The sequence below is a fragment of the Salvelinus namaycush genome, chromosome 8, assembly GCF_016432855.1.
Source record: "Salvelinus namaycush isolate Seneca chromosome 8, SaNama_1.0, whole genome shotgun sequence".
Classification (NCBI taxonomy): Eukaryota; Metazoa; Chordata; class Actinopteri; order Salmoniformes; family Salmonidae; genus Salvelinus; species Salvelinus namaycush.
In genome coordinates this window covers 8271058-8283273 of record NC_052314.1, presented here as the reverse complement: position 1 = coordinate 8283273, position 12216 = coordinate 8271058, and the positions used below count along the sequence as shown (strand labels likewise).

At 42.9% G+C, this 12216-nt stretch overlaps 2 protein-coding genes across 2 annotated transcripts in view; one reads left to right on the top strand and one right to left on the bottom strand.

Annotated features, from left to right (window-relative positions):
- Positions 1-2424, bottom strand: part of LOC120051692 (harmonin-like) — a 42847-nt gene extending 40423 nt beyond the window's left edge. Inside the window, 1 exon segment of the mRNA XM_038998579.1 lies at positions 2329-2424. Within this exon segment, the coding sequence (XP_038854507.1) occupies positions 2329-2364 (36 nt within the window). The 5' untranslated portion in view covers positions 2365-2424.
- Positions 2425-2923: 499 nt separating this feature from the next.
- Positions 2924-12129, top strand: ccdc77 (coiled-coil domain containing 77). The gene is made up of 12 exons (XM_038999223.1): positions 2924-2975; positions 3738-3772; positions 3986-4169; positions 4286-4428; positions 4527-4623; positions 4760-4841; positions 5760-5848; positions 5920-6068; positions 8941-9211; positions 10998-11123; positions 11262-11414; positions 11520-12129. Exons 2-12 carry the CDS (start codon positions 3744-3746, stop codon positions 11664-11666), a joined length of 1470 nt encoding a protein of 489 aa, XP_038855151.1. The 5' UTR covers positions 2924-2975; positions 3738-3743; the 3' UTR covers positions 11667-12129.
- Positions 12130-12216: the final 87 nt, after the last annotated feature.

Sequence of the window (12216 nt, the reverse complement as noted above, 5' to 3'; positions counted from 1 at the left end):
GCCCAGGATCGAACCAGGGTCTGTAGTGACGCCTCTAGCACTGAGATGCAGTGCCCAAGACCGCTGCTTCACTCGGGAGCCCACCTACTGTTCTTTGTAGTGAATTGCAACACTGTGTGACTGGCTGGACTTCTGCATTTCGTTTAATTTCATTGCATCACTGGTATATACAGTTGAAGTCAGAAGTTTACATACACCTTAGCCAAATACATTTAAACTCAGTTTTTCACAATTCCTGACATTTGATCCTATTAAAATGTCTCTGTCTTAGGTCAGTTAGGATCACCACTTTATTTTAAGAATGTGAAATAATAGTTGAGAGAATGATTTATTTCAGCTTTTATTTCTTTCATCACATTCCCAGTGGGTCAGAAGTTTACATACACTCAATTAGTATTTTGTAGGATTGCCTTTAAATTGTTTAACTTGGGTCAAACATTTCAGGTAGCCTTCCACAAGCTTCCCACAATAAGTTGGGTGAATTTTGGCCCATTCCTCCTGACAGAGCTGGTGTAACTGAATCAGGTTTGTAGGCCTCCTTGCTCGCACACGCTTTTTCAGTTCTGCCCACAATTTTTCTATGGGATTGAGGTCAGGGCTTTGTGATGGTCACTCCAATACCTTGACTTTGTTGTCCTTAAGCCACAACTTTGGAAGTATGCTTGGGGTCATTGTCCATTTGGAAGACCCATTTGCGACCAAGCTTTAACTTCCTGACTGATGTTGTGAGATGTTGCTTCAATATATCCACATAATTTTCCTCCCTCATGATGCCATCTATTTTGTGAAGTGCACCAGTCCCTCCTGCAGCAAAGCACCCCCACAACATGATGTTGCCACCCCCGTGCTTCACGGTTGGGATGGTGTTCTTTGGCTTGCAAGCATCCCACTTTTTCCTCCAAACATAATGATGGTCATTATGGCCAAACAGTTCTATTTTTGTTTCATCAGACCAGAGGACATTTCTCAAAAGTACAATCTTTGTCCCCATGTGCAGTTGCAAACCGTAGTCTGGCTTTTTTTGTGGCGGTTTTGGAGCAGTGGCTTCTTCCTTGCTGAGCGGCCTTTTAGGTTATGTCAATATAGGACTTGTTTTACTGTGGATGTAGACACTTTTGTACCTGTTTCCTCCAGCATCTTCACAAGGTCTTTTGCTGTTGTTCTGGGATTGAGTTGCACTTTTCGCACCAAAGTACGTTCATCTCTAGGAGACAGAACGCCTTTCCTTCCTGAGCGGTATGACGGCTGCGTGGTCCCATGGTGTTTATACTTGCTCACTATTGTTTGTACAGATGCACATGGTACCTTCAGGCATTTGGAAATTGCTCCCAATGATGAATCAGACTTGTGGAGGTCTACAATTTTGGAGGTGGAGGTCTTGGCTGATTTCTTTTGATTTTCCCATGATGTCAAGCAAAGAGGCACTGAGCTTGAAGGCAGGCCTTGAAATACATCCACAGCTACACCTCCAATTGACTCAAATGATGTCAATCAGTAGCTTCTAAAGCCATGACATAATTTCCTGGAATTTTCCAAGCTGTTTAAAGGCACAGTCAACTTAGTGTATGTTAACTTCTAAACCACTGGAATTGTGATACAGTGAATTATAAGTGAAATAATCTGTCTATGAACAATTGTTGGAAAAATTACTTCATAGACAAAGTAGGTGTCCTTACCGACTTGCTAAAACTATAGTTTGTTAACAAGAAATTTGTGGAGTGGTTGAAAAACAGGTTAATGACTCCAACCTAAGTGTATGTAAACTTCCGACTTTAACTGTACGTGTTGGATCAAGAATGACCAACAAACAAAAAATATGTTGGAAAACCCAGAACTTTCTGCAATACACACCGTGCACAACAACTAACCAATCAAGAACGCCAACACACATATTTTTGTCATCATGATATACTTTAGCCTAGCTTACCTGTACAGACTCTTCGGACAATCTAAATGTATGTTACTGTATAGCACATACACACATAGTGTTAAAAAGGAATATATGAAATTAAATATCCTTACATATGAGGGAACAACGTTTAAATCTTACAGATAATGAAGTTGTATAACACACAAACAGTCTATTTTCTCAATTGTGAAATAAAGGATGAAACAATGCAATAAAAATCGAAGACAAAACATATGTTAGTCCGATACTAATTACTTCTCAATACCTATCAAGACATATTAAATGTAAAGGCAACTGTGTAAAAGCGTTACCCCAACAGGGTTCAGAGTACATCATACCGTGATAACAGCCAAAGAGAAATGAAACAGCAATTGCTTTACTTAACACATTATGCAAATATTTCATTATTAAGTTATTACCTTGTGCCTAAATTCTCGAGCTACTTTTCGTTCCATTTTCGACAAAAAAACGATGCTACCAACTAGCGTTCAATCGTCCTGCGTGCGACAGTTCCCTACCAAAAGTGGCGCTACCGACAATGAACGCTGGGTAGTAGATGAGTGACACCAGGAGCCCTATTTCGAGAATAGCACTGGGTAACAGATGCTCAGGTCTAGGATCAGCGTACACTCCCCAAATCATAACCTCAATTGATAGGGTAATGAATACAAAACTGGCCTTATATCAGTGTCTTGTCCAGGGGCAAATAATTCATAGCCTTATGCCACGTCCTCTACTGCTACTGTAGAGTTAGGTTATTGTAACATATGATAAACTAGTGCCTGTGGCAATTACGTTTCAGGCTTAATTGTCTATGACAAAGAAAAAACTTTGTTAGGCTTATATATCACTATTTCCTTATGTAGGCTACCGTAAAACAGTGCGGAAGCTGGTGCAGAAGTCCAGCCGGTCACACCGTGTTTCAATTCACTTCAAAGAACAGTAGGTGGCGGTAAAGCATCGCTACTCGAATCTCATTGCACTTTTTTTTTCTCCGAAGAAAGACTTTGTAAACTTCCGGGATCTAAAGAGGCAGACAGTTTGAAGTTTCATGAAACAGTGAAAGGTACGGGAAAACGAATGTCAATATTTAATACAGATTTAGAATCATTGTTGAAATATTGCCATCGGATATGGCACGCAAACCTTTTGTACTGTTATCCATCTGTGTTAGCTATCTTACGCAAGCTAATTTGAGACTTGTTTATGAAGTGAGTGCACCGTTGTTCTAGCTGGCAACTCACTTTGTTAGAACGAACTAGCAAGCTATTATATTTCATAAATACAGTGAATAGACACAGATCGCCACCTAGCTAGGTAACCAAGTGGGACCAGTGGTGGTAGCCAGCTACAGTTACGTTAGCAGTTTCAAACTCCCCGCGTTCTTTTCCACACAGGCGCTTAGCAACGACGGGAAGGAGAGCGGCCATTCTCAATTTGGGAATTACATTGTTTCGAGAAGTCATGTGGGCGAACACCCAGTATCATGGCACAAGTCACAACAACAGATAACTGCTAACGTTATACTTTTTAAATTGTTTTTTTGAACCTTTATTTCACTAGGCAAGTAAGTTAAGAACAAAGTCTTATTTACAATTACGGCCAAACCCGGACAATGCTGGGACAATTGTACGCTGCCCTATGGGACTCCCAATCACGATGCAGCCTGGATTATAACCAGGGACTGCAGTGACGCCTCTTGCGCTGAGATGTAGTGCCTTAGACCGCTGCGCCACTCGGGATGCCCTACCTAAAACCTCCCAGGCTTTCACACATATCATAACAATCATTTAACTGTGTCTCAAATTGAACAATAAATGTGTTGCAGGTCAACATGTTGGAGTCACCTCCAACAAAAGACCGGTAAGTAAAGGCTACCTATTGTGTTGTTTAATTGTTTCCTCTATCAGATTACAGAATTGTAGTGACCACATCTATTGTGTCTAATCTCATTATTGTGTCTAATCTCCCTACGGCTCCTACTTTAATCTGACTAAGGAATTGTTCCTAGATTGGTTTTATCTTTGTTAGCTTAGTGGGATAATTTCCTCCCTTCTGGGTTGTCTTCCCTTCCAGGCAGACAGACCGCACCCTTGGGGTGGAGGACTCTCCCCTGCCCCCCATCACTGAGCGCCTGGCCTACCTGCGCCCCTCCAGAGAGCTGTTGGAGTTCTACAGGGGGAAGATCGCCCAGTTTGATGGAGAACACGATGACCTGATGCAGATGCTGGAGAAGTACAGAGGCACCACAGAGGACCAGGTGAACTGTGTGTGTGTGGGTGTGGGTGTGTGTGAGTGGGTGCGGGGGGTGCACCCATGCAGACAGAGCAACTGATGGGTGTGTGCTAATCCCCCTGTCTCTCCCTGCCCTCCCAGCACAAGCTGCAGTGGGAGGTGCGACAGCGCGAAGGGGAGATATCTGAGCTGCAGAAGGCTTTGAGTGACATGCAGGTGTACCTCTTCCAGGAGAGGGAACAGGCGCTGCGTCTGTACGCAGAGAATGACAGACTCAAGATCAGGTGAGCCCTCATTTGATTCACAATTACACTTTACAATTGCTATTAACATTTCCAGCTTTACATGAAAAATACAGGTTTTCTATTGTCTTTGTGTTCAGAGAGCTGGAGGACAGGAAGAAAATCCAGCACCTGTTAGCCCTGGTGGGGCCAGACACTGGGGAGATCACCTACTTCCACCGTGACCCTCCACACAAGGTCAGGTGTCACAGTTCCACTTCAGGAAACTTAATTCTACTCCATTGTCTTATTTGACATTACATGATTTCGGAAAGGGATCTATATCTAGTTGGCGACTTACATGACAATTGCCTGTCTGTCTACGGTGCTGTAGGTTAGCATAGCCCAGAAGGAACTAGAGCCCAGAATTCTGGATCATCGGAAGATGGCAAAGTCAAGAACTGGATCTGCAAAAGGTTGAAGAAAATTCTCTGTTTTCGTGATTTGATCATTATATTTTAGGGGTATACATATTTAGATGTATCTGTTGGTTTGAGATATTGCAGAAGGTTTATAAGTAAAATCATTCACGATAGCATTTGATCAGGGCCGACCCCAGGCATAAGCGACATAGGCGACCATCGGGGTCTCAACTTACTGTTGAGTGTTAGAATAGTAGGATACACAAGGTGCAATTTCAAAATGTGGTTGTGCATCAGCAGCTTTTCTCTCATGTCAGTCACTGACAATCACTCAATTAGTCCATGTCAACTAAAATGTTTTAGATTGGTAAGTTAGTCTAGCCAGCTATCTAAACTTCTAGTAATCATGGTTGAATTACAGACCGGGCATCCAGGGTACGTGCCCAGGGGCCCTGACCTCCAGGGGGTCCCCATTTGATTTTGTTATTCACTCTTCACTCAGATATCATATCAACATGGTATAAGTCATGGCACAATGTGTAGAATTGCAGGAAATTAGCTGTAAAACTGCACATTTTCTCTCTGACCAATGCAGAAAGAGTAGAATACCATAACATTTTTTATAAAATAGCAAAATCTTCTCTCCGTCCCATGGCAAAAATGTGTGAGGGGGCCTCCCAACAAAATGTTGCCTAAGGCCCCAAAAGACCAGGGCTGGCCCTGCATTTGATTTTTTTTTTCATCTCATAACAATTTTCTCTACCTAAGAGTTCTTCCCTATGTAAGATAAAGATCTTCCCTATGTAAGATAAACCTAAGCCTAAGGAGGGGAGCTACTAAAATCTAATTTAGTAAGTAGGATTACAGTGGGCTCTTAGCGCTAATCAGTTTACGGAAATGTGGAATAATCTGTCTTGGGAGTGCAATATTTCCCTGACTGTGCCACTTAGCCTTGTTTCTGTCTGTGAGCAGAGGGAAGCCGGACATCCAGATCAGAGGGAGTGGTGAATGGAGGAAGCCCAGAGCAGTACAGAAGAGACAACCAGACCTTACTACTACAGGTAGTACGACACACACACTCAAAGCAACTCATTTAGCTCCTTGAACACTATTGAACTGGTGTAATGTGCAGGTGGAGGCACTGCAGGCTCAGATGGAGGAGCAGACTCGTTTGTCCAAAGAGCAGGTGGAGTCTCTGCTGGAGGACAGGAGGATCCACGTGGAGGAGGGACAGGTCCAGCACCAGAGAGACCAGGACCGCATCACCGTACTCACTGACAAGTATGCAAACTACCTACTATACTCTACTGCACTCTTCATATCACTACTACATTTCATATTCCTCCACCCCACATACTGTACCACCAAATTATGTATAGAGAGAGATGTCTCGACTAGAGGCCAGGACTGCATCACTACTCTCACTGTCAGAGTGGCTTCACATCAGGGATGGACATGAGTACTCCAACTGACGTCAAAACTCTCATCAACCAGAGATCAAAATTAGGACTTGAAGACAACTTTAATTTGCTTTGATTTTAGTGTTCCATTTGTTCATGTGCATTTGCGGGGCACAACAAAAAATAAACCAAGCCAATCATCACGTAGTTCTTCTCCCTAAATTCCCTTTCCCCTCTGTCTCACTCAATCAATTGTGTTCTGACCCATTCCTCTACACACACATGCTGAGTGCGTACACAAGCGCCCGTTAGGTGTACAGAAATACAGTGGTTTCAGAAAGTATTCGTAGCTCGACTTATTCCACATTTTGTTGTTAAAGCCTGAATTCAAAATAGATTAAATCAATTTTCTCACCCATCTACACACAATACCCCATATTGACAGTGAACATATGTTTTTTTTTTAAATGTTAGCAAATTTAAATTAGATATTTCTGTATTTTTAAAACATGTTTTCACTTTGTCATCATGGGGTATTTTTATTGTGTGTAGATGGGAGGAAAATGTATCTAATCCATTTTTAATTCAGGGTGTAACAACAAAGTGGAATAAGTCGAGGGATATGAATAGTTTCTGAAGGCACTGTAAAATGTAACAAATAAAAAATGGGCTGGTTGACTGACTGAAGTAGGGAAATATGTGTTCCAACAACGAGCACTGAAATAATTGCGTCCTGTCTTTTCTGCTTAGGCTACTTTCCGAAGTGCTACTGCCATTTAGAATTGGTTAGCCCAGGCTATAATCCCCCTGAACATAGATGGTAAAACTAGAACAAGCATATTTTCATCAGAATCATTAAGCTTAGGCCTACTCACCAAACGGATGTTGTGGCTGTAATTCATCCCCATGCAGTGTTCAATGTGGAATTGTTAATCCATTTGTACAATTCCAAAGAACAGGCAGAATAAACTAAATTGAACGTCTGTATATTGAAAATAAGACATGTTTTGGTTTATAACCCTGAACTTTGAACTCGTCAAATTGAGCCCCGTTTCAAATGATCACTCTTTGAGAGTAACTGTTTTGACTGTTTCAATGATGTATATAAACCCTGGTGGTGATGCTATGTATTGGCCATTAAGAGGCTTTGAAGCGTCTTGGGAGAAACTTACAGAAGGACAACCATCTCTGCAGCACTCCACCAATTAGGCCTTTATTGTAGAGTGGCCAGATGGAAGCCACTCCTCAGTTAAAGGCACATGAAAGCCCGCCCAAAAAGCACCTAAAGACTCTCAGACCATGAGAAACAAGATTCTCTGGTCTGATGAAACCGAGATTGAACTATTTTGCCTGAATGCCAAGTGTCACGTCTGGCGGAAACCTGGCAGGCACCATCCCTACGGTGAAGCATGGAGGTGGCAGCATCATGCTGTGGGGATGTTTTTCAGCTGCAGGGACTGGGAGACTAGTCAGAATTGAGGGAAATATGAACAGAGCAACCTGCTCCAGACCGCTCAGTACCTTAGACTGAAGTGAAGGTTCACCTTCCAACAGGACAACAACCCTAAGCATACAGCCAAGACAACGCAAGAGTGGCTTTGGGACAAGTCTCTGAATGTCCTTGAGTGGCCCAGCCAGAGCCCGGACTTGAACCCGATCGAACATCTCTGGAGAGACCTGAAAATAGCTGTGTGTCCCCATCCAACCTTGAGAGGATTTGGGGAGAAACTCCCCAAATACAGGTGTGCCAAGCTTGTAGTGTCATACCCAAGAAGACTCGAGGCTGTAATCGCTGCCAAAGGTGCTTCAACAAAGTACTGAGTAAAGCGTCTGAATACTTATGTAATATCCCCCCCCCCCCAAATGGTACAAATTTGTAAACATTTCAAAAAACCTGTTTTTGCTTTGTCATTATGGGATATTGTGTGTAGGTTGATGAAGGGGGAAAAAACGATGTAATCAAATTTAGAATAAGACTGTAACCTAAAAAAATATAGAAAAAGTCAAGGGGTCTGAATACTTTCCGAAGGCACTTTATTACATCGGTTTTTTTGTATAAAATAGTTGTCTTGACTGTGATAAGGGCTCAGGAAATTAGTGTCTTGTCTGCTACAAGAAAGTGTCACTGCTGAGGTTACTGCCTTTTTGAAGTTTGTGTTCCATAATATAATGTAACTGGTTGATATTACAGTTTCAATAAATTAATCTTAAATGGCACTTGTTTTTTTATATTGAATGAATATACACTGAATATACAAATCTATAAGAACACCTGTACTGGGCTTCCCGAGAGGCGCAGCTGTCTAAGGCTCTGCATCGCAGTGCTAGAGGCGTCACTACAGACCCGGGTTCGATTCTGTGTGAAGCATTGGAGTCAACATGGGCCAGCATCCCTGTGGATGCTTTTGACATCTTGTAGAGTCCTGCCCCAACAAATTGAGGCTGTTCTGAGGGAAAAAGAGGGGGTGCAACACAATATTAGGAATGTGTTCTTTATTTTTGGCATACTCACTGTATATGGGGCAATTTGGATTTGTTATCCTGTAAAGGTTATGTTAAATTAGGCGTTGTTGGGATATAGATAAATGCGCATGTTTTTTCCCCAATGCGGGCCTGAGTAAAAATCATCGGAGTACTCCCAACAGTCAAACAATTTAAAATGCCGATCCTAGTTCACATACCACTATCCTGAATACATGTTCTCTCCCTTCCTCTCTGTCCCGCTCCTTGTCCCTCTCTACTCTCCCTCCCAGGCTGGACCGAACCCAGAACCTGCTGTACGAGAGCACCAGGGACTTCCTACAGCTGAAGTTTGAGACGCGGGCCCACGAGAAGGGCTGGATGGTGGAGAAGGACCGGCTGCTGCGAGAGCTAGACTCAACCCAGGACCGTCTGAGGAAAGCCAGTGATGGTCACGGGAGGGAGCAGCCGGTACCAGGATCCAGAGGACATGGCAGCAGCATGGCTCTGCTTCTAACCCAGCCCCAGCCTGACACACAGCACGTCCACAGGGAGGAGCTCAGGGTGGGTAGTGGTACACATGCTTCAGATCAGAGATCTTACATCATTGGGGTCATGTCCCATCCAACACCTCAAATAAAGGAGTGTGTCTCTTACGTTTTTTATTTTGTGATAGGGCTGTTACGGTGACCATATTTCTGCCACACGGCAGTCACGATTCATGATCGCAGTCAAATTCCACCTGAACGTTGAGTCACGGTAACTAGGCTTCTCCAAAACGGTGCTCTGATGCCGCTGATGGTCATTAGTAGCCTACCAAACTTGCTAATGGCCTGGTACTCAGGGCTCTATTGTCTCTCTAATCACTCTGACATCAATGCAAATGCAGTCGAAAATCAAATCAAACACTTCATGAGTTTGAGCGGAATAGGATCACCTGTTGCGCACCGAGAGCCAGCTCCTCGTAGCTGGTTGATGCATGGAATGAAATAAGTGTTCTTATAAGCCCATGTTGCACAACATTTCTATAGGCTATGTAATTGCGTGTGAGAACCGATTTGATGGCCTCTATTAAAAAGAGGAAGACCCCATCAGATTTCTATAGGCCTACTATATTTATTTCTGAACTTTCCAAATATTAAGCACATTGCTTTGCTTTACAACCGGAGTAGCCTACCTACCTGGCTGGCATGAAAATGAATCGCGCGAAAAGCTCCCTTCAATCAGATGACGATAATAGCCCATTCTATATCAAAACTAATGTCACACACATGATTTAGTATATGTAAAGACAACATTACATTTAGAATAGTCTGACGGGGGAGAATATTATCACTTGTTAATGATGCCCAACGTGTGCAGTCAAAGGCAAGAAACAGCATGCATTTTGTGACTTTTTCATATCATAGTCGCCTGCATCATGAAGCCTAGCCCATGGGCCTATATGTTTTGATAAGGTTTATATTACAACTAAAATAGCCTAGCCTATAGGCCTATGACTCCTGGAACAGGGTTGGAGAGCCCAGAGCCTAGTGTAACAAGATTCCTGGAACAGGGTTTGAGAGCCCATAGCCTACAGAGCCTCTGTCAGAGTGACCATCGAGTTCTTGGTCACCTCCCTAACCAAGGTCCTTCTCCCCCGATTGCTCAGTTTGGCCAGGCATCCAGAGCTAGGAAGAGTCTTGGTGGTTCCAAACTTCTTCCATTTAAGAATGATGGAGGCCACTGTGTTCTTGGGGACCTTCAATGCTGTATCAATGTTTTGGTACCCTTCCTCAGATCTTTGCCTCATCACAATCCTGTCTGAGCTCTACGGATAATTCCTTCGACCTTATGGCTTGGTGTTTGAACTGCCATGCACTGTCAACTATGGGACCTTATATAGACAGGTGTGTGCCTTTCCAAATCATGTCCAATCAATTGAATTTACCACAGATGGACTCTAATCAAGTTGTAGAAACATCTCAAGGATGATCAATGGAAACAGGATGCAGCTGATCTCAGTTTCGAGTCTCATAGCAAAGGGTCTGAATACTTATGTAAAGCTTTTTGTTTTTTTATTTGTAATACATTTGCAAAAATGTATAACCTGTTTTCACTTTGTTATTATGAGGTATTGTGTGTAGATTGATTGCTTTTATTTCATCCATTTTAGAATAAGGCTGTAACGTAACAAAATGTGGAAAATTGGAAGGGGTCTAGATACTTTTCGAATGCACTGTGTATATACAGTGCCTTTGGAAATTATTCAGACCCCTTGACTTTTTCCACATTTTGTTATGTTACAGCCTTATTCTAAAAATGGATTTCCTGTTGTGTTGTTGTGTCCTGCTATTTCCTGTGGCCCCAGACAGTGCAGGAAGAGCTGAAGCAGGCCCACCGCCTGGCTGAGATGTACAGGGAGCAGTGTGTTACCCTGGAGACAGACCTGGCTCAGATCAGAGAGGAGGGGGACATGGGCAGGGAGATTTTCAAGGTGCGTAGCCACGAATCCTTACAGGATATGAATAATTCTGACTACGCCATGTATATTTTGCTAAATTATTGTTTGTGTTATACATTGTGGTGTGTGTGGGTGTTTACTCCACTGTGTTTTGCTCATCTTTGTGTGTAGGATCGGTCAGACAAGATGGCGAAGCGTCTTCAGATGACGACCCAGCGGTACGAGGCCCTGGAGAAGAGGAGGGCTATGGAGGTGGAGGGCTTCAAGACCGACATCAAACACCTCCGGCAGAAACTCAAAGATGTGGAGAAACAGCTTTTCAAGGTGAGTAGCAGGTGAATGTTGTGTACCGAGGTGTGTTAGCTGTTGTATGTTTACTTAGCTTCTATGTGCAGGCTCATGTGTGGGTATGGTATCTGTGTGTTTCAGGTCACCCTGAACGTGGGCCCGAATCAGGACCTGGCCATCCTACACGAAGTGCGTCAGACCAACGCTCGGACCAAGAAGGTCCAGGGGGAGCTGAAGACCCTGAAGGCCAAGATCTACGGCCTGGAGAACGACCTCCGATACAGCTGAGATTTTAAAAGCACACTGGGGACCAGGGTACTGTTCAGTTGCCCACGCAACAGGAAATGTTTTGAAACTGAATAATTTAGCATTGTTGTTGGACAATTTAACTTAGGACTCCCGACTCATCATGATCCTGTATTCCCCCTTAGACATGCTAAGTGTGATTTTTTTCTTCTGACACCTGATATGAGAGGCACATGTGCTGCATATCTAAAATGTCTCACGATTTAGAAAAAAATTATGTTTAGGTTTTAGGCCAAGGAGACCTGGGTGTGTATGACATGTCTTACATTTCCTATTACATTGATACAGTAATTAAATACAAACAGGACAAGATGAACAATGTGCACATAAAAGTTCATTCTAGACAAACTTGTTTTCCACTACTGATTTATCTATTGTGTGTTGCTATGAAAGACCGAGTGTGTGTTTCATTTTGATCAATAAAGATGTATTTTATAATTTATTGTAATAACTAGATTGACAATGCATGTTTACACGTCAAATGCACAATTAGGACATCTAGATACATTAAACATGTTTGATGTTTCCTCTG

What these genes read in the sequence shown, in the direction of transcription:
- ccdc77 (XM_038999223.1), top strand. Translation starts at nt 3,744, where the DNA reads ATGTTGGAGTCACCTCCAACAAAAGACCG. An exon ending in GAGGCACCACAGAGGACCAG is followed by an intron (nt 4,170 to 4,285) that starts GTGAACTGTGTG and finishes CTGCCCTCCCAG; the next exon opens with CACAAGCTGCAGTGGGAGGT. An exon ending in AAGAACTGGATCTGCAAAAG is followed by an intron (nt 4,842 to 5,759) that starts GTTGAAGAAAAT and finishes GTCTGTGAGCAG; the next exon opens with AGGGAAGCCGGACATCCAGA.